The following is a 21,115-nucleotide window of genomic DNA, read 5'->3' as shown; positions in this document are numbered from 1 at the left end:
CTTCGAGCAAGGCCGAACGCACAAGGACCGGCAGTTCAAACGGAGGAGAAAGGCAGCGAGACCTGGAGGAATGACAGGGAGGGTATTTGTTTTGCCCTTTTCAACTCAGACCTGTGAAACCTCCGAAAGGGAAAACATAAGACCGGGAAGTCCAGCTGGTGTGTGGTACGACAGGTGTCAACAGCACACAGGGCCCTCCCGCGCGGCTAGCCAAAGCGGGGAGATCACTTGCCGCTGTGGTGCCATCCTTGACTCCTGAGACAAGAAACTCCAACAGTTCAGCATAGCCGGTGAGTCGGAGAAGACGGATATAAAACTGAACTCTGCTGGGCCCAAGGTTGCAGGCGGCAACCTTGTTGAACAAAGAACTTGTGTAATTGAACATTAAAGAAACCCTATCAAAAGGTTCAGAAGCAGAGTGGTCAGGCGTTGTAGGGTGCTCATTTGAAGGACTCTGGCTGAAGCCCTTTTTGGGTCGTATTGTTTTGTTGAAACTAGGAAAACCAAAAGGCCTTAGGAGAGGCTAATGTCATGTGTTAGTGGTCCTATGAGGAGCAAAACCCCTTGTACACTCGTAAGTCTTTGACACATTGGAGAAAACTGATTGAACTGTGAAACTGGCAAATGTGAACCCGACACAGGGATGCCTGCGAGTTGAGGGTAAACAGTGGCATACCCGTGAACATTGTGACGACAAATGCGAACCCGGCTGAGGGATGTCCACGATGGATAGTTGGTGAAAAAGACATTGAGACTGTTGAATGATACGTTTCTTGAGTGAAAGGCTGTACTGAACCCGATTGAGGGAGGCTAATGTTGCATGAAGGATCAGAGCCCGGCTTAGTGGGATTCCAGGGGCAAAGAGCAATCGCCCAACATGAAAGGATTACCAAAGGAACGTTTTGTTTGTTTATGGTACAGCAGGCCGTCTCGGGCAAGAGACCTTTGCATGAAAGAGACTTGGCCATGGAAGGTCCTGGCATCATTGAAAGGAACTGTAACCTCTTGCTGGCGAGGCCCAGGAGTGTGCTGTGCTCAAAGGTCTCACCTAGTCCCGTGCTAAAAACGTGGGGAAGGGAGACCCCAGCCATACCATCCTGACTTATCATTTGGTGAACACTTCTTTCTTTTCTTGAGAACATTGTCCCACACTATTTTGTAACTTAGTTGTAAGGATTGGCAATAGTTTCTTTTTAGTATAGGCCCTTTTTATTTGACAAGACACCACTAGGACTGCCTTATTGTTATTTGATGGTCATAACTTGCTCCCATCTTAGATTTAGGTTTAGATTAGGTGTTTCTATCACCCATTATACAGTTTAATAAACACCTTTGAACTGTGATCACTTGTGTCTGTCTTTACTATTGCCACCATGAGTTACATTTCATTAAACATGGTAACTTAAATAGCTAGCTTTGTTACACATGTGAAATTGAATTAGCAAACCTACAGAATTGTATAGCAAATTGCTATGCGACCGTGCTCATTTTATACCTTGGTGGGGGTTTTGAGGGGCTTGAGCTAGGGTGCCGTGGCAGCGTTTGTGACAGGAGAAGGGTCCGAGGAGGAACAAGCAGCCTGCGGCTGGATGGAGGGTGGCTCTGCCGAGCACTCTCGTTGCTCTGAACCTGGGCTTGGATCGTTCAATTAAGTCTGAGCTTGGAGCAATCTGATATTTGCTGACGCACATGCTGAGGATGCTAATCAGAAACTAGTTGTTGGGCCACCTTGGTATTAGACTTGGATGATCTTATCCCCGTTCTTTCCATGTATTGACCCCTGCTCTTGTGGTGACTGGTAAGTCGTACTGCCCTTATTGTCACTCAGCCTGAACAATTGCTTCGTTTTTTCACAAAACAAGCATTGGCAATGGCAATAGCTTTGCCTTTATTGTCGGCAAGGGCTATGCATTTGCCAGGTGCTGCCATAATGATACTACCTGTCCATAAAATGGCATCGCCTGGAAAACTATCTATTTAGGCATATGATGTCAGTCTCTTGCAAATGTGTATGTGAACCCCATACACAACATGTTGGCTTTGCCAATGCTATTTAACATCACTGCAGTACAACAAAACTGATGCAAGGACACAGACACTGCTTATAAATCAAGTGGCTGAAGGAACACTTGGTTGACATTTTTATTACACCAGAAGCTCGTTCACAGATGTAATTAAGTGTTTAACTCTTAGGAGACTGCTTGTAAATAACACTAGTAGGCCTTATACAGCACACATGTTGATGATGCTACTTGATGGAGCTAGCCAAAAGAGATGCCAGGATGGCATATTTTGGGCGGGGGGTGGGGGGAGATAGGTAGTGATCGGGAATGGCTGTGGGATTATAAGAGCCAATGTCAGTCAATTGGTAGGTAAATAACCAAACAATGCCACAATCTGTGTCCCTCCACACATCACTTCTCCCTCCTATATTTACTATGATACAATAGTTGCTTAAGAGCCCAAACTAAAAACTGCTTCAGCCCTCCGGTTTTCTTAGCTGACCTGCCAGTGACCTGGACTTTACGGCTGGCAATAATTCAGGTGGGATTTTCTTTTGTGGGTCATGATTTTATGATTATTTCATAACTATTAGTTACTGTGCATATCCTAATCTCCATTTTTCCCTCTTGATCTCCCGCTGCAATTCATCGCTCGTTATCCGTGAGTCCAAGCCTCCCCCAACTGCTTCCTTCAGCTCTCCTTATGTCCTGGTTTCGCGTTTCCTCCAATTGTCTGCCCTGCCTTTTATACATCATGTCGCTGCGCCTATCTCTTTACGTTTTTCCCCTATGTCCCCCAGTCACAATGCCAACATGCATCCCGCACCCCGAAATTCCAGAGACTAGGACTGAAAGGACCAACCCTGAACTAGCCCGGTACTCCCTGAGAGAGCAACTAATTGGGAACTACCATGTCCTGAAGAAATAAGGGCTGGTTCTCCCAACCTGGAGCGAAATCTGGAGTGTATTCCAGGTATTCAGTAACAAATATGCTATGGGGAAACCCTAGCACATCCAGAGAGGCCCCTTAGACAACAGGTGTGGATCCTCGAAGGGAAAATGTAGCTTACCCCCCGCCAGCAGCAGAGCTTGTGGAGGAAAACTGGTTTCTCCCTCCCCTTACCATAATGGCCAAGATGGCAATTTCTGTTATACCCTAAGATGCACACATGGCAGTTTCCACAATGTCCCATAGTCTTCAAATTGCACAATTTGAATAAATAGATCATTGGGCCAAGTGCCATAATTTCCCAGGTTGTTTGCGCACAATTCCTCGGTGCAGATTGATGAAGGAGATGGAACTGGATGGAACAATGTTCCCATAGCTGTGCTCTCTTTGATTCAATTTTAAGACCAATCACACATTTTTGATAAGTGTAATGCTGCTATATTGGCATGGTGATTTTATTTTGGAGCAGAGTTCTTTTAGCTGCCCTCACATGCAGGGCAGTTTCTAGTCCATTTGGTGCCCAGGGCGAAACCGTAGGAATGCGCCCCCCCACCCTGTGCGGCACTCCCACCGCACCCCGCGTGCCACTCCCACCGCACCCCGCGCGCCACTCCCACCGCACCCCGCGCCCAAACTACACCATTAAGGAACTCCTACCCAAAGTCAATAAATCACTGCTAAACAAATGACACCCAGGTACCCCAGTCCATAACAAAGTGTCTAAGACTAACAATTGACCTCTGTCAACGTAGTGCACCTTAGTTCAGTCGTTTTTAACATCGCAGAACTGCATGCTAATCGCACGTGTTAGCAGCTGCAAAATTGTGTGAACAATGCTGCAATTGCATGCTCCATTAATGAGGGCCATACACAGTTGGAGTATGCTGGCCTGTTGTGTGGATGGGCCAGTGTTTTCTGTGCTGATATGTATGTACTACACTTAGACTACAAGTGTACATCCGGGCAGAATAAACATGCTTAATGATATGATATGATAGTTTATTTATATAACGCCTATACACAATGTGTTTCAAAGCGCTTCAAGTACCACGCTGGTCTCCAGCGTGGTACTTGGAGGAAGAACCTGTCTTATGTTATTTCTGAGTGCGTGGAAATATGGATATTAAAAGTCTCCACAAAAACCGAAACCGTTTATTTAGCCAACGCTGTTAGCATTGTGTTAGTCTAGGATACTGTACTCCAGAATGGATGATGTTAAAAATGTTGTGAATTCCGTGGAACCCAATAAATTACTTTATAAGGTAAGTCTTGTCAGTCCTTAAAACCGGTCGATGGTGTGATTACATATTTACACTGGGGATATAACAATGTAAATGCTGCTTCTGTGCAAAAATAGCATGTATACCGTTTTTCCGCTGCCCTTTGCATTTGAAAACCTTCATCTGGGCCACATGAGTGCACTGATATTGCTGAGGTACAGTAGGCAGAAGGAGTACCCAGGATGTCGGCCATGGAGGCCCTCAGACATTTCCAGACACCCCTGCTCATGGCCTGGTATACTCTGCTCTGTGTGATTGAAGGGGGAATGGGGAGCGCAGGTGCACCACGGTAGAACAACAGTGGAAAGCCATCCTATGTGCTGTTAATGCATAATGCCAGATACGAGTGGCGGGGACGGGCGGAAGACTGACATTTATTTTAAGTGCGTTAAGCAACTTTTGAGCTGCGCAAATCATGACATGTTTCCTCAAGTTCAATTATTAGGAATTTGAGTGCATTTTTGCCGTTTTTCAAGGGAGAGGTTGCATCGTTAGAAGGCTACAAAGTAAGAATTTGGAGAGACTTGGGCAAAGAGGTGGCTGTCAAGTCTCTTTTGTTCACCTGGTAAACACGTGGACTTATTTTGGTAACGTATGCGATGTTTTCACCAAGCTTAATGGAGCTACATCGGCAGGGTTTACAGGGGCACGTAACAGCCACAACAAAAACAGAAGGGGCAAAATTGTCAGGAGTAAATAAAGCATGAAATACGTCCCAAAGAATGGCGAACGCTCTGCACAATGAAACTGTGCTTAGCGTGCGGCATTCTTTGGGAGTTGAACGAAACTTCGGGCTGTACCGATCATCTTTCTGATGACGAGTCGGGGATTTTCTTGCTTGGCAGGGTCCGGGAAGCCAGGAACGCTGAACCCGAAAGCAGCCGCGAGTCCTGCAGGACTCCAAAGGCGGACGGCCATCAGGAAAGGCGCCCTTTTGTGCCCCACCCCTAGTGGTGCGAATGTGATCAGAGGGAGCCTCTGACTTCCGTAATGCAAAGCGTGACATTACAGTCAGAAGAGGCAGCGGCAGCACCTGCTACGGGGCTAGTGTGCTGCTGAACTCTGCCCACGGCAATCGCGCGGCACCACAAACTGGGGGATTTCATCCGCTCCAGGGACTGGGGCAATTGCGCCCCGGGCAGCTGCCCGCTTCGCCCGGGACAAGAAACGGGCCTGCTCACATGCCCCTCAGCCTCACCTGTACACCCAACACCCCCCCCTCACCCCAGCTCAGGACTTACATTAAGTCCAGAGTGGGCTGCAGACCTGGGGTCAAGCCATGTATTCTCAAAATGCACATATATATTCATATATTCATGATGTACAGGTGAAAGGGGATATTTGCCCACAGTAAATCATGTGCTTTTTTACTCCAGGTGGCTGCACTGCAGAGCAAGGGGGTGGGGGAATGCTTCAATGGAGGTGGCACTGTGAGCAGCAGACCAAACATGTCCTACAACACTACTAGAAGTGCATGTACTGAGCCCCTGCCCGATTTCTAAATAACTGCTAAACCAAGCACCAGGCAGCCCATTCCCAATTATGCACTGGCCTGAACGCTGAATTAAATGCAGTGCCTCAGGAGGGGCTGATAGAATTTGTTTTATGCTGGTTCAATGGGCCGGTTCTCGCCGGATCCGAGATCCGGCACCAGATGTGTAGCCGGATCTCGGGATTCGGCCAGCCTCAGTGCCAAATAGCCCTTCACATACTAAAGGGCTTTTGAAAAAAAAGCGCTTTCCGCGCTACGGTGAGGAGTGGGGGGGGGCCGTGCCGCACACAGCACATTGGCGCCATGAGCGCTCTTCTGGCTCCGCCCCCCTCCCCCCTATATCACAGGCAGCAGGAGCCAAGGCAGACCCTGGTCAAACCTGGGGGCTCGCCTCTGTGACCTCATCTGCTCCGAGTGAGCGCTCGGTGCACAGCCTGTGTGCACAGTGTGTTCGCACAGAGCAGGTTACATCACTGAGGCGAGCACCCAGGTTCGCCGAGGGTCAAAGACCCTGTGACTGAGCAGAAAGCAAAATCCATTCGGAAAACGCAGTGATCACTGAGCCCCCAGCTTCGCGGGCTCGGTGCTCGTTGACTTTCCCAAATTCATTCTGGTATTTGTTGTTTGGGATATCAAAATACGTTTTGACAAGCACAGTGCTGGCTTGAAAAGTACACAAACCACAGCAAGGTACGCTTACTACGACTTGTGTACTTTTCAAGCAATGAAAGAAATTGCGCCATTTTAAAAATATTATGTTTAACATTTCCTTTGATCAGAGTTAATCTGGAAGCTCCGCCCCATCTGAACTCTGCCTCTTCGGAACTGCACCTCCCTCCTCCAAAATCCGCCCCTACCCCGGCCCTTGCAGTGTCCCCCCTCCACATTTTTACCATTTCCACCACTGGTGACCACAGCATACTTTTAGTACATGCAACTCTTCAAACCACCTCGACAGTCTCCTGTAGAATTCCAATGTGAGGTCAGTCTTGGGCTTGAGGGTTTTCCTGCTCTCTGCTTTTTTGGGACCTTAAGCGCGAAACCTTCTTCTCTGACATTCCGATCTCACCGCTTTCGTTAAGGGGTTCCTGCACCCTTCTTCTCTTTCGTGAGTCTCTTCTTCAGACTGCACATGTAGATGTATGTGGGTTTCTTTTAGTAACTGTTGATATAGTGAAAACCTCTTGGCAACATCAGGTTAGACCGATGGGGCCAGCTTTTTCCTGTACCACTTGAACTTGAAAACGTGCCGGCATCTCCCTCTCCCAGGTTCCTGACCTTTATCCTTTTGAACACCCCCTGCTCAGTTTCTGTCCCTCCGCAACATTGCTCCAGTCTTGGTCCTCCTTCCACTGTTGTTCCAATGTACTTATATCAGTGCCTTTCCCTTAAACCCGGCAGTGGGGCCAAACTTGTCTCCTCAAGACTTCCTGTGGTGTCTGTCTGCTGACTGCTCTTTTTCTTATGCAACCTCCTCCTTACCTTCCTCTACCACCCAATGATGGTCACCCACCTTCTCCTTCTCCTTCTCTTCCTGTGCGGCCTACTCCTGATGTTCACCAGCCTCCCCCTTATCTCCTTATGCCACCTGCTTCTCCCCCTCTAGTATCCAACCTCTTCCCCAAACTCATGCCACCACCTACTTCCAATATTGCCAACTACCACAAACCACCTAACACACAATTGTTTCGGAACACCCACATTGTCTGAGAGTCTGGGGTTACATTGCCCTGGAATCCATTCCCCCTCGGTCCATCTTCCTAGTGAGGGACTGTACCAGTTATTGCACATTGCTAAGGTATACTGTTTTATTTAGCACAGTATTAAAAAATAATGGTAAATGGTTTTGCATTCCCGGCCTCCCTAGTGTTTGCTTTGTTTGTGGAACAGGTGTTGCAGGCATTGTCAGAACATTTAGCAGTCGTATGAAACTTTGCTCCACAGGACTTATTTTGACTTCTTCTGCACAATCCTGGGGTGAGGTTTTGCAAGAATTTGCAAAGGGCTCAGAAGTGTATGCCGGCTCCGTCGTGTGACAGGGATTTCTCGCACAGTGTACTTTGTTTTCCTGGAACTACTCAGCGTTCCGAACCCTTAAAAGCACTGTGTCTCTAGCATGGTGCTAGTCGGGTGCTTCATGAAAATATGCGGTTGCTTGGTACTCGAGTCCAAAGGCCTTTTGTGTGATATGCCCTGCCCTATGATGAGGGCAAAAGGGTTGGGAGGGGTGACCCAGGGATGCCACACATGCCCACCCCAGGGAATTCTGCAAGCTCGGGAAGGTATCTGGCCTCGTGGTCACCCTCACCAAGTCCCTAGAACCACACTGGTACTTTGTCACAAACCCCAGTTGGGAATGTTGTACTCTTATTGGGCCTCATTATAAATTTGCCAGTATCTCGCTGGTAATTCTGACGGGATACCTGCAAACTGACCCATCGTTACTGGCGCCTGATATCCCGGTATTACCGTAATATTACCGGTGCCGGCAACAGCGGTCATTCCCCATTGCATGGAGTCCCACAGTGGGAGTTTGGGGGGAATTGCCGTTATTACCTGCACTGGTATTACTTTTGGCTGGAGGTAAATCAGGCCACCCCCACTGGCAAACTTGTAGTTTGGCAGTGCAGGACAAGTGGTAGTAACGCCACTCTTTCGGCACAGCCAAACATAGGAGGCTTTGGCCCTCGTTACAAGTTTGCTGTTATCCCACCTGTACTACCGGCGAGTTAACGGAAAACTTGCCTTACTGTTACCGGTGCCCGATCTACCGGTGTAACTTGGATATTACAGGTGCTGGCAACGGCGGTAAGTTCCCATTCCATGGATTCCGATTGGACTCCATGGGATGGGAACTTCTGAATCAACTGCACCTTTGTCAACGGTGCCGGCGATTCAGTAATTTCTCTGCCAGAACATCCAGCAGGTCAGGCCAGGCCTGCCAGTAGTTCCCTGCCCCCACCGGCAGACTTGAAGTGAGCCAGTCCAGTAAAAATGCCGGAGCTGGTAGTACCAGCATTGCTTCTGGCATTTCTACCAGGCCTGCTCACCCGTAATGAGGTCCATCTACTTTAAACAAAGGCTCCAGCCATGTCTATGGTGCAGCAGGATGCTTCGTGAGCAGCGAGTTTGCACACGCCCCTCTGCTGTAAATGTCAGCACCATGCAACTAAGATGTATCTGCTTTTGATTCATTGGGATGCAGGGGTGTCGAAGGTATTGGGATAGCTGGAATCCCACATTAGGTTTTTGACGATGTCATCCCCTGTGAGCTTTGTAGGTCTGGTGAGTGAGCAGCTCCTCGTTTCACCTAGCTAGAGAAGCTGGCGAAAATCTAGCTGAGAATGGCGTCAATTTCCGCAAACATTCCAAAGTGAGGAAGGGGGAGCAGTTCCTTTTCCATTCAAAAAGTATTATTCTTCAAGGTAAATAGTTGTGTGGCCTCGCATCCCCTGAACAACGAAATAGCCTATCATCGAATTAGCTTCTAAGCCATTACCCTTCACAATGGAGTTTGGAGTAATTGAATACATATAATTGTATGTATTTATTGCATTTATTTGTGTATATTTAATATAAATGTTTAATATACGTTTTAGTCCTAGCTTGCTTCATGTTTTATATGTTGTATGACGGCTGTTTTTCTGTTTGTTTCGAAACATCATGCATTGTTAAATATTTTCTGCCTTTTACAAAGTGTATGCGCTTAGAATGTTTTACTGCATGCAGAAACGTATCGAAATACCCATGGCTTTCTGTTAAACTCAAATTCATGTTTTATTTCTTCATAAACAGGGCCATTAAAAGGAAGAGACCTGCGATGTTTGTGCCGGTCATCCCGCTAAGCTTTATATTGGCCTACCAGTACGATATGGGCTATGGGACACTTTTACACAGGATGAAAGGTACAGCATTTCGGAGGTCCTGGCATAATCCTTTGGAACGCATGGCCCACCAAACAAGCGCCTTTCCTGCCTTTCCTCATTTGTATGGGAGGAGCGGAAACCCAGCTGAAATATGCGGCTTAGACGCCCTCGGTTTCATGTGCATCCAAGCAGCCCCAGAATACGCCCCAATCCGATCACTCGCCCTGCTGCCCATGCTTTAGACAGGGGGTCTCTTCAGATTGTGGTCACCCCAAAGCTCCTGTCTGACCAGAAGGGACTTAGTTCAGTTGGCCACTCTGAATGTAACTACTGCATGTAAAGCAGTTTTCTCCTTTCCATTTCTCTTGCTTACTAGGAGGGGGGGGTGAGATGCTGCAGGGAAGGGGGTCATCTGGAACCGTATGCTCATGTGGTGGTAGAAGAGACAGAAAAGCCAATGCCACAAGGCCGACCTTTCACAAACAGAACAGAAGTGTGAGATCAGCACAAGGTCACATGGAGTTAGCAAGGTCAACAGCTCATATAGTAAAAATAAAGTCCAAGGTCAATATAGCAAGATTTAGAGTACAATACATTCTAAAACAGCTGATAATCCATGGCAAGACAATAACATCCACTTCCTAGCAAAACAAATGGATTCAATAAAACCGTAGTCAGTCTCAATAATGCCCCTTCAAGATTATAAGCAAACTCATGAGGTAGTCACATCCAAAACATTGCAACAAAGTAAGGAGACCGCACCCAGAATGTAGTTACCTCCCAGAATAAGGACAACTTTGATCTCTGTGCACATTGGAGCACAGGACACCCCCCTCACCCCCCCGCCCCCAGCCTTCTTTCCTTCTCAAGGCCCTTGGTCCTGAATTCCTGGTCGATGCCTTCAGTCATTTGACACATAATGCTTCTGTCTGTGGTGCCTTTAAAAGCAAAATAAGTAAACAGTGTGGACCAGTCTTACATTCCTGGTCCCCCTTGGGATTCTTGATTTCAAAAATGTGCTGCGTGAAGTGCACAGTTCCTTTGTGGGCCTCCCGAAGTCTTCAAAGCACTACTGCTGGAGCTCTGTGTTATGGCTCAAGGCTTTCTCGAAAGATATCCCAATCTTCTATCCAGGGTCACATTGAAGCTGCTCTAAATCCAGTAAACACCTCTTCACTGCCCCCAGCAATAGTGTGGGTTATAACTTTCTGCTCGCAGCCCTCGTGAGCAGCGCAGAGGGGCGCCAAGTCTGGTGTGTGCCTCTTTCTTGGTTCCTGACTTATTGTGTGTGTTTCCTAGAGGCGCTGTAAAGGAAACCTAAACTCTTTCACCTTTCTCCTTAAAGCAAATGAGTTGTTTGGCTGCTTGCAGTCACTAGAAATCCTTCAAGGAATCTGGTTTTGCTTTTCTTACCTCAGATTGCTTTAAGGAAACTGGTAAAAAAACACACCCAGGCAAGGCTGACTCAACTAACCTTGAAATTCTGTACCCAAAACCAGAGAGAGCACTGTACTATGAGGCATGGTTCAGCCCCTCTTTGTGGAACAGTTATCCCGCATGCGAAGTGCAATCGTAAAAGTGAATCTCCAACACAAGCAATGGGAGGGGGGAGGTTATTCTTCTCCCAAAAACCTACAGTAACCCCCACTGTGAGCTCCTGCAGAGCACTGAAGCTCCACACCATGGGGACAGACTCCAGAGGGGGATACCTTCTCAAATCCCTGTAGGACACCATACTTGCCAACCCTACACATTTAGGCAGTAGGCTACTGCTTTTTAAGCAGCCCAGATGTCAGTGACAGATCCTACCGCTTTTTACAGTGGCAGGTAATTTATGTGATTCTAGGGCAGGCTCCAGGACAAAGCGAGCAACACATTAAAGGCATGGTCTAGTAAAACATTTTATTTCAAAAATAGATGGGCAACATAAAAAAAAAATACTAGCATTCTCTTTTTTAAAACTTCCTATGTAAAATTTTGAGATATTCAAGCTCAAAATTCGCAAAAGCAAGCACATGGGCGCATCCATTTTGTGAAATTGATGCCCTCCTGTGCTGGCTTTTGCTTTTGCGGCACTAATGAAGGAAAAGCCAGCCAGCTGTAGTAAACAAAAGCTACCACTGGGTGGCTTTCCCTTCATTAGCGGGGGACGGGGACCGGAGACCAGAGCAGGAAAGCTGCAGCTGAATCTCGGTAAGTGCTATTTATTAAAAAAAAAAAAATAAGCACTAGCTGCGTTTTTTTTTCTAAGTTTTCCGGGCGGGAGGAGCCCGGAAAACTTAGAAATAAAACCGCAGCTTTGAAAACATTGTATTTATGTTTGCGGTCGCTTTTGAAGCGACCGCAAACATAAATACAACGTTATTGTGTTGGAAAACGCTGCGGTTTTTCTTTCCAAGTTTCTCAGGCTCCTCCGGCCCGGAGGAGCCTGAGAAACTCGGAAAGAAAAACCGCAGCGTTTTCCAACACAATCACGTTGTGTTTCTGCCTGCTGTGGCTATCACTTTGGGTCTCCGGTGCAGTCCCCAGGGGAGCACCGGAGACCCAAAGTGAAAGCCACAGCAGGCACAAACACGACGCGGTTGTATTTACATGCCGCGTAGTGTTTCTGCCTACAGCTGATTTCCCATTTGGGGCTCTCGGGCTCCCCGTGGGGAGCCCGAGAGCCCCAAATGGGAAATGCTAAATGCTGCGTTGTTTCTGCCTAAATCTGCTTTCCCATTTGGGGCTCTCGGGCTCCCTGTGGGGAGCCCGAGAGCCCCAAATGGGAAAGCAGATTCAGGCAGAAACAATGCAGTTGTTTTCCGCAATGCTGCGTTGTTTCTGGCTGAATCTGCTTTCCCATTTGGGGCTCTCGGGCTCCCCGTGGGGAGCCCCAAATGGGAAAGCAGATTCAGGCAGAAACAACGCGGTTGTTTTCCGCAATGCCGCGTTGTTTCTGCCTGAATCTGCTTTCCCATTTGGGGCTCTCGGGCTCCCCGAGGGAGCCTGAGAAACTTGGAAAGAAAAACTGCAGCGTTTTCCAACACAATAACGTTGTATTTATGTTTGTGGTCGCTTCAAATACAACATTTTTAAAGCTGCAGTTTTATTTTCCTCCAGCCCGGAAAACTTAGAAAAAAAACGCAGCTAGTGCTTATTTTTTAAAAAAAAATAAATAGCACTTACCGAGATTCAGCTGCAGCTTTCCTGCTCTGGTCTCTGGTCCCCGTCCTCCGCGTACAGCACTAATGAAGGGAAAGCCACCCAGCGGGAGCTTTTGTTTACTACAGCTGGCTGGCTTTTCCTTCATTAGTGCCGCAAAAGCCAGCACAGGAGGGCATCCATTTCACAAAATGGATGCGCCCATGTGCTTGCTTTTGCGAATTTTGAGCTTGAATAGCTCAAAATTTTACATTGGAAGTTTTAAAAAAGAGAATGCTAGTATTTTTTTTTATGTTGCCTATCTATTTTTTAAATACATTTTTTTACTAGACCATGCCTTTAATTAGTCTGTCTGCACAGTGGGCTGGTAGGTGATTACTTTGATTGAGCTCAGACCAATCCACTGACCAGACGGCTGCGCGACTCTGTCCTGCACTCTTGCCGGGACAACCCTTCGGTGAACCACGAGTGAAGGCAAGTGGCAGAGCGTATCACCATCACACAGCATCTGCCTATCAGGCTGAGGGGGGTATCGGTCTCCATGTTGTTCAATGTTCAACCGGCACTGCAGGAATAAATATGTACTGTCGGGCTGCGGCTACAGAGCAGTGGCAAACGTTGCCTACCAGCTCTGTGTGATTACCTTCTGTGAAGTCAGGTAATTGAATTTGGTGTAAAGTTACCATTCAGAATTATACATTTTTAACATTTCAACATCTTTCCATGCTGTGCTGCTTGATGGGTTGTGTATTTTAGATGTTTCAATGGTGCCAACAATGTATGTTTTGTATTTTCCTGTGATGTCATCGTTATGGGAATTATTATTTTTGAAACTTGAAAAATCCTACATCTTTTTGGTCACAGAATGTTGGTAAGTGTGGGACATATACAATAAGCATTCATTCACATGACAACCTTTATAAATTATAATGCTACGTAGATAATCGCAATCAAATTAATAACATTTTACTTCTAGCATTCACTTGTTTACACTGGATGGCGTCCTGGATGCCAGGGGCAAGAGTGTGAGCTTTACAAATGGTTATAAGTTTGCACTTTGCTCTCTTGCAGGGAATCGAGTGCTTGGAAAGTTATACTTGCATTTCACGTTTTTATTACACCAATAGCCCAGTTTAACTTTTAACCTTGCGTTTTCAGGCAGACATGGCTGTTTTGAATTACTTTAATATGACATAAATCTATACAACACAGAGATCACGAAACCGGTCAATCAGTTTGCATATAGGTATTCCTTCACAAATCCATAAAAAAATACCACGCCCCAATACTCATTGTACTATTAGTCTTTCTTACACAGGTGTCTAAGGCCACCTCTGTAAGCCAGAACTACAAAAAGAGCTCAGCCATAATCGGCGCCTCCTGCAAAAGAAGCGTTTTAATTTATGATCTGGTTCCCGCTCCCTTAGGGCATAGTCTGCCCCCTTGCATATCTGGTCCCCTCTTCTCGCCGAGCGCCCCCGCTGGACAGGTTTGCCGCCTCAAGTGCATGAGGCAGGGACTCCAACACTAGTTGATATGGGGAATTTCTTTCTTCTATAATATCGCTGAGCGCGCGCATCATTGCACGTTCCATATGAAACCGAGAACTGCAAGCTTGTGCCACAGAATGACGATGCCTAGCTTTCTGTATACATAAACATAGGTTGCCAACCACTGCCCACTATGTGATCTGACACTACTAATGTGTTCTTGCAGAGGCAAGACATAATGTACTGGCATAAGAAGATCCATAGGGCACCTACCCAGTCACAGAACAGCAGCACTGCAAGGTCAGTAGGCGGTGCATGACAGCTAGGGCACCCACCCAGTCACAGAACAGCAGCACTGCAAGGTCAGTAGGCGGCGCATGACAGCTAGGGCACCCACCCAGTCACAGAACAGCAGCACTGCAAGGTCAGTAGGCGGCGCATGACAGCTAGGGCACCCACCCAGTCACAGAACAGCAGCACTGCAAGGTCAGTAGGCGGCGCATGACAGCTAGGGCACCCACCCAGTCACAGAACAGCAGCACTGCAAGGTCAGTAGGCGGCGCATGACAGCTAGGGCACCCACCCAGTCACAGAACAGCAGCACTGCAAGGTCAGTAGGCGGCGCATGACAGCTAGGGCACCCACCCAGTCACAGAACAGCAGCACTGCAAGGTCAGTAGGCGGCGCATGACAGCTAGGGCACCCACCCAGTCACAGAACAGCAGCACTGCAAGGTAAGTAGGCGGCGCATGACAGCTAGGGCACCCACCCAGTCACAGAACAGCAGCACTGCAAGGTCAGTAGGCGGCGCATGACAGCTAGGGCACCCACCCAGTCACAGAACAGCAGCACTGCAAGGTCAGTAGGCGGCGCATGACAGCTAGGGCACCCACCCAGTCACAGAACAGCAGCACTGCAAGGTCAGTAGGCGGCGCATGACAGCTAGGGCACCCACCCAGTCACAGAACAGCAGCACTGCAAGGTCAGTAGGCGGCGCATGACAGCTAGGGCACCCACCCAGTCACAGAACAGCAGCACTGCAAGGTCAGTAGGCGGCGCATGACAGCTAGGGCACCCACCCAGTCACAGAACAGCAGCACTGCAAGGTCAGTAGGCGGCGCATGACAGCTAGGGCACCCACCCAGTCACAGAACAGCAGCACTGCAAGGTCAGTAGGCGGCGCATGACAGCTAGGGCACCCACCCAGTCACAGAACAGCAGCACTGCAAGGTCAGTAGGCGGCGCATGACAGCTAGGGCACCCACCCAGTCACAGAACAACAGCACTGTGACAACAGCACTGCAAGATCAGCAGGCAGTGCATGATAGCACAAAGATATACACTCTCATCTGAATCCATTAGAGGTTTTTAAAATTAATGCAAGTTTCCGTCACAGGTTTCACTCCACGAAAGGGGAGACCCCTTTGGAAATCAAAAAATCTGGTGTGAATCGAACAAAGGATCCATCACCAAGAAAACTTACTTTCCCCAAGTGTCTGAGCAAGGTTCAGGTCAGTAGTCCACCATAACGTAGTTGATTATTAGCCACAACCTATACCCAATAAGTGTCCTCACTCGTTCCTGTTTTTATTATTTTTATTACAGATTGTATACTGGGTTAGATGAATGTTATGTTAGGATTACTTATATAGCCCACGGTATTCCCAAAGGCATCATCGCGCTGGAGAGGAAGAGTCTGGACCTGAAAGACAGAAAAAGCCATCATCAACCAATAGGTTAAAACAGATGGGTTTTAAAAGCCTTACAGAAGGCCTAATGGTTGGAAGTTTAAAGTTTATTTCAGAGTCGCAGGCAGCTTGTTCCATAGCTGCGCCGCCGCGATAGAGAAAGCATATCCCCCGATCGGGGAACAGCGTAACAGTGGAACACAGAGCAGGTCAGCAGACTCAGACCTCAGGGAATGCTTCGGAAGATAGCGTACAAACTTGGCACGAAGATACTCCGCCCCCTGATCGTGAAGAACACGATGCACAATGCAAAGCACGTTGAATTCGATGCGTTGAGCGCCCGGCAGCCAATGCAACCGGCGCAAAATCAGAGAAATATGGGCACCATGGGGGGACCCTGTTGCCACCCGCGCTGCAAAATTCTGAAGGCGTAAGCGGAGGACCAGTCCCTTAGGCTGTGCAAGATAAAATTGCAATAGTCCAGCCGGCTGGATACAATCGCAGCCACAACCGGAGGACGCAGGGAAGGTGATATCAAATGGAGTACTTTTTTCAGGATTTTCAGGTGAAAAAACCCAGTCTGACAGACAGATGGAACCTGAGCATCTGTAGACAGGGTAGCAGTGATGATTACTCCCAAATTTCTGACCTTCACCGAAGGGACAGGATAAGCACCCAAAGAAGAAGGCCAGAAAGAAGCAATCCAAAGGAAAGGATCAGGGGGAGAACCCACCACCAGCACCTCCGTTTTATCCCCATTCACCTTCAGCCAATTAAGGCCCATCCGCTCCCCCACATCAGTCGGACACTGATGGAATAGCATCTGACTCCGAAAGAGCGGATGAGGCACACTAAGGCCCAGATGTAAATATTGAAGAGAATGCGGGACAAAGCAGAGCCTTGAGGGACACAACAACTGAGGTGATAATCTCTTCTCCTCTCTCCTTTTTCCTCTAAATCTTGAGATTTGTCCACCAGGAAAGAAGTGAACCGAGCTAGTACTTGACTCGATATACCAATTTGGACCAGGCGGGATAGCAGGGTAGGATGATCCACTGTGTCGAAATGATTAAGTGAATGATAATGTCATACAATTAAGGTCCTATACATCCTGACAAATGCCCAGTAGAAGGTGCACAAATGATGATTGCCAGGATGTTTAAATCATCAGAACAATGGCTGAAACGCACTGTGTCGACAAAAAACTCTCCATAGAAACATCACATTGTAAGAAATATCTAGCAGATAACGCTACCAACTAACTCTAGCTGCAGGGCAATGCCTTGTACATAAATAACCTCTGTAGAAATAAGACTCCATCTAGATATATGAATCAAGTCAAACAGACTAACTAAGGGTGTTTGCATTGAGAGATGTTGTACCAGCATACCCTAATAGAATAATAATGACACATCTTTAAAAATCTGTTGTGTGCATATGAAACACACCTTTGCACTAACCCCACTTGTATGCTACTTGTTCTGTGTATGTAAATGTATGTGCAGCTATCAAAAGTTGTATTTATTGCACATTATGAAATATTGAGGAATATGCAACAGGACTATTGAGGCTCAGTGCAGCATTTATTCTACATCTGCACACACATTTTAGGCGATGCCAGACCTGGACAACAGAGGGAGGGGCAGCTCTCTTTTGCTTTCTATATATGAATCCCCGCTTATGGGTATAAGCCCCCGGCAATAAAAAAGTAGGGTCCGGCCCCTGTTTCTTTATGTGCATTACATTGGGACACCGGGCATGGGCCGCATCCGTCCAAGCTGCCACAATAAGGTCAGAGTGTTTCCTTTCAACCACTCAACAGACACCATGGTTCACTTTGAGAGCCACCAAGCAAATGCCTCCAAACCTGTCTGTCTCCTGTAAGAAAAGGTTATTGCCTCAAACTTTACCAACTATTTCTCAAGAAACAAGCCCCAGGTTCAGTATCCTGTACAGTACCCCTAAAATGAGTACTTGAACTCTTAAAATCAAACAACAAGCGCATCATCCCGCCAGCCCCCATAGACCAACATTAACAAAGCCACTGCCATGGTCACCATCAGAGGTCAAAGAGAGAGCCCTCTGGGCATTTGACCAACAAGAGTACGCCAGGCCAAGCCTTCCAGTTACAAGCATAACCAATGATCTCCCCAGTCTCCATCCTTTGGCTATTAAACGCATGCTGGGAGCGGAATGACCCCATGAACGTGCACACTCGTCACTCTGTGCATCTCACAGAAGTGTGGTTTTCAGGCAATGTAATTGCAGGCTCGGGTGAGTTACTGCTTCCAGGCACTGAATTGTTTTCAGAAAGAAGGGTCCAAACAGAGGAGATGGAGATTACATGTGGCAACGTATTAGTGGTGAAACCAGCACAACCAAAGACTGCCTGCCCAAACACGGTATAACAAGCGCAACAGTGTCCTTCATGCTGTGGTTGTACCCCACAAGCCAGAGTAACAACTTCTTGGGTACATTCTTGGATACTGCCTTGTTGCTTCAAAGATTTCTCCAGAAAACAAACTTGCTGTGAGACCTTTTATCAGCACACCCACTTCACAAGGCTGACCATGTATTCAACCTAGTGTACGTACAAAATATAAAAGCAACCGACATGGAGATTTACCTGACCTGACCAGGTCAGGCCTCTCCCTCATCTCATTCCTTCTTGTGAACATGATTGGCAACGGCCTTCCATTACCGCTGACAGATGAGCCTTGTCGCATGAAAAATGTTACCTGAGAAAACCCGCTGGACTGGTACCCTGTGAGCACCCCTGGATGCTCTGGAGGACCTAATATGGTGCACCATCCTCCAAAAGAGGAGAACTGCTCAATAGAAGCCAAGACATGCTCTACCCTGGAAAAGGCCAGCCTTTAGAGTAGAACGCAAGTAGTGGAAAAGTGTCATGGTGCAAGTGGCTTGCGGGATCGACCGAAAGACCGCCTAGCAGCAACCAAAGCGCAGCGGGCTGCGAAGCTTTACAAAAAGTATGTTGGAGGTGGTTGGAAGGTCCTGAAACATGCAAAGGAATGTCAGAGTAGTCTGAGGAGAACATTAATATGCCATTTCGATAAGTTTGGTAATAACCCGTTCTAACAAAACCTGTAAAACCTGCCATGAAATATCTGACCCAAGGTACTAAAAGGCACTATTTGTATTTGTAGGAAAGTGGTTTGCCGTGGTCCACTGTGTGAACTGGAGAGCTGTGGCCTTTAACTCTGAAAACGGCACTCATCCAGCGCAGTTTTGGCTGCAGCGGAGTGTGGACTTATTTAGTCCTTTTATCATTGAAATTACTGAAGTGCATCTTAGTGGCAGTGACTGGTCACATGGCGATCTCATCAGATCTTCTTATACCTGAAAGATCGCCCATGACGGTGGCAGCTACAATGATGCACAAGAGGAAGCTTGCTAAGCCTGCCTTGCCTTATATTCCTACGTGCTGCAAAGCAGAGTAAAGCCTGATGCGGCTGCTCCGCAGAGGCAAACATCCTGTGCTCATACATTGGCCGCTGCAAGCACAAAGAATACACTAGATTTGGCACAGACAAGCCACATCACTTCATCTCCACAAGGCTACACCTTAAATCTGGGACATATGCCAATTAGTAACGGTAAGACCAATCGTGCTAAAATCACTCATTTCTTTTTGCCTGTTAATGGAGCTTGCCCTAAAGTTACACATATGGTCAGTACTCACCCATCTGCCAGCTGTTCTATCACCTTGAATAGCGTTGACAATAGCAACTCAATTTTGAACGTATCTTTAAACCTCGGACGGGAATCTCTAGGAGGAACTTTGCCCAACCCCGGGACGATTGATGATTTTGTTAACTGACCAGTCCCTAATACTAATTTATCGGCAAGTCCCGACCTGGAGCGCATTGTTGCAGCACCGACTGTAGAGCTGGATTCATATAGTGGGTAGTCCGAGTCTTACATCAGTGAATGTTACATCATGTTTCCTGCATGCGAAACATCTTTTACTCCCAGTTTAAACACAGTTGCAATGACTGTCGATGCTATGTTTGGTTTGTGTTCCACTTTAGCGCAAGGACAGCTCGCTATTAAACAAATCCTTGCAAGGGTTGTTGATATCATATTAACTTAAAGTACTGCATCTGGCCCTGAAGGGGTACCTGTATTGGATGATGAAAGTACTACTTTTTCTGAGGGTAATCTTGAGAGCAACATGAGCATGATGGATACTCCTCCCCCTTTGCCTGCTCGTCCGAAGGTCATCCGGGCAAACATTCTTGGAAAACAGCAGAACGTAGTAGAGCAATCTATCGTACAACATCCAGCCTCGACGTATATCGGACAATAAAGAGCCCATGGCAAACATAGGAAACGAAAATCTAAGCCGAAAGCAATTACGCCTATTGTCCCTGCACCTACGCTTGTCCCAAGGGCTCGAATTAATGCGGACTCCTTGCCTGAGACATGTAATTCTGACTTAATAGGCATACCTCTGCAGAAACGCTACGAGTTAGAACCGAAGGCCATGGCTGTTAGTAACTCTAATCTAATTCTAGCTCTACACCCACAACTGCCACTGCAGGTACACTAGATAAATGGCTACAGGTTCCCGAGAGTAGCGCACAAGCCACTTCTTCTACTAATTGTAGACCACCTTTGCCTACTAACTTAGGCAACGCTAACAGTATGCCTCAGCTTATTTCCAAATGTAGCATGGTGTACAGAATGATGGGCTATCGAATATGCATAGTGTTGGGTTGGGCTGGTTATAGCACCAACGGTGGATTCTACTAACATCATAGACCGGCCCACATTGTCATACTGGATGTAAACAAAAAGCCTTATACACAACCCGGCCCGGGCAGCTGGAGTCTCTGCATCATGGAGGTGTAGTCAGGGGTCCACCAATTAGAGCACAATAAAAACGACGTACTCAAAAAGTAGAGCTAACACGGGCAAGAAACAATGCTGTTTATTACAGCTGGGTGAGTACAAATCAAACAGAACAGAGGATAGGCTCTGATCGAAAGGCTGACATCAGAATGGAATACATACAGTAGTTTTATACCAAGAAATACACAATGGTCGGAAATCCATCGAAACCGTTACAAGCTGGAGAATTCACTTTTTCTATGTTTCCCAGGGATGTCATTGGTTCGGGACATCACCTCCTCAAAGCTTTCGTTGATTAGTGTAGTGTAATTGAAGCAAAGAGTTTAAC

General features: G+C 47.2%; 1 protein-coding gene across 3 annotated transcripts in view; it reads left to right on the top strand.

Moving 5' to 3' along the window:
- PLGRKT (plasminogen receptor with a C-terminal lysine) overlaps positions 1–21,115 on the top strand; it is a 510,003-nt gene that overhangs the window by 475,694 nt on the left and 13,194 nt on the right. For 2 of the 3 annotated variants that reach the window (XM_069626014.1, XM_069626013.1), the window contains exon 4: positions 9,520–9,629. The exons of the other annotated variant lie outside the window; for it this stretch is intronic. In XM_069626014.1, coding sequence (XP_069482115.1) covers positions 9,520–9,629 — 110 coding nt within the window. The remainder of the gene's footprint in view (positions 1–9,519; positions 9,630–21,115) is intronic. 3 annotated transcript variants of the gene reach the window in all.

The sequence above is a fragment of the Ambystoma mexicanum genome, chromosome 6p, assembly GCF_040938575.1.
Source record: "Ambystoma mexicanum isolate Mex_15411 chromosome 6p, UKY_AmexF1_1, whole genome shotgun sequence".
Classification (NCBI taxonomy): Eukaryota; Metazoa; Chordata; class Amphibia; order Caudata; family Ambystomatidae; genus Ambystoma; species Ambystoma mexicanum.
The sequence above is the reverse complement of the archived record's forward strand: the minus strand, read 5'-3'. Positions and strand labels throughout refer to the sequence as shown.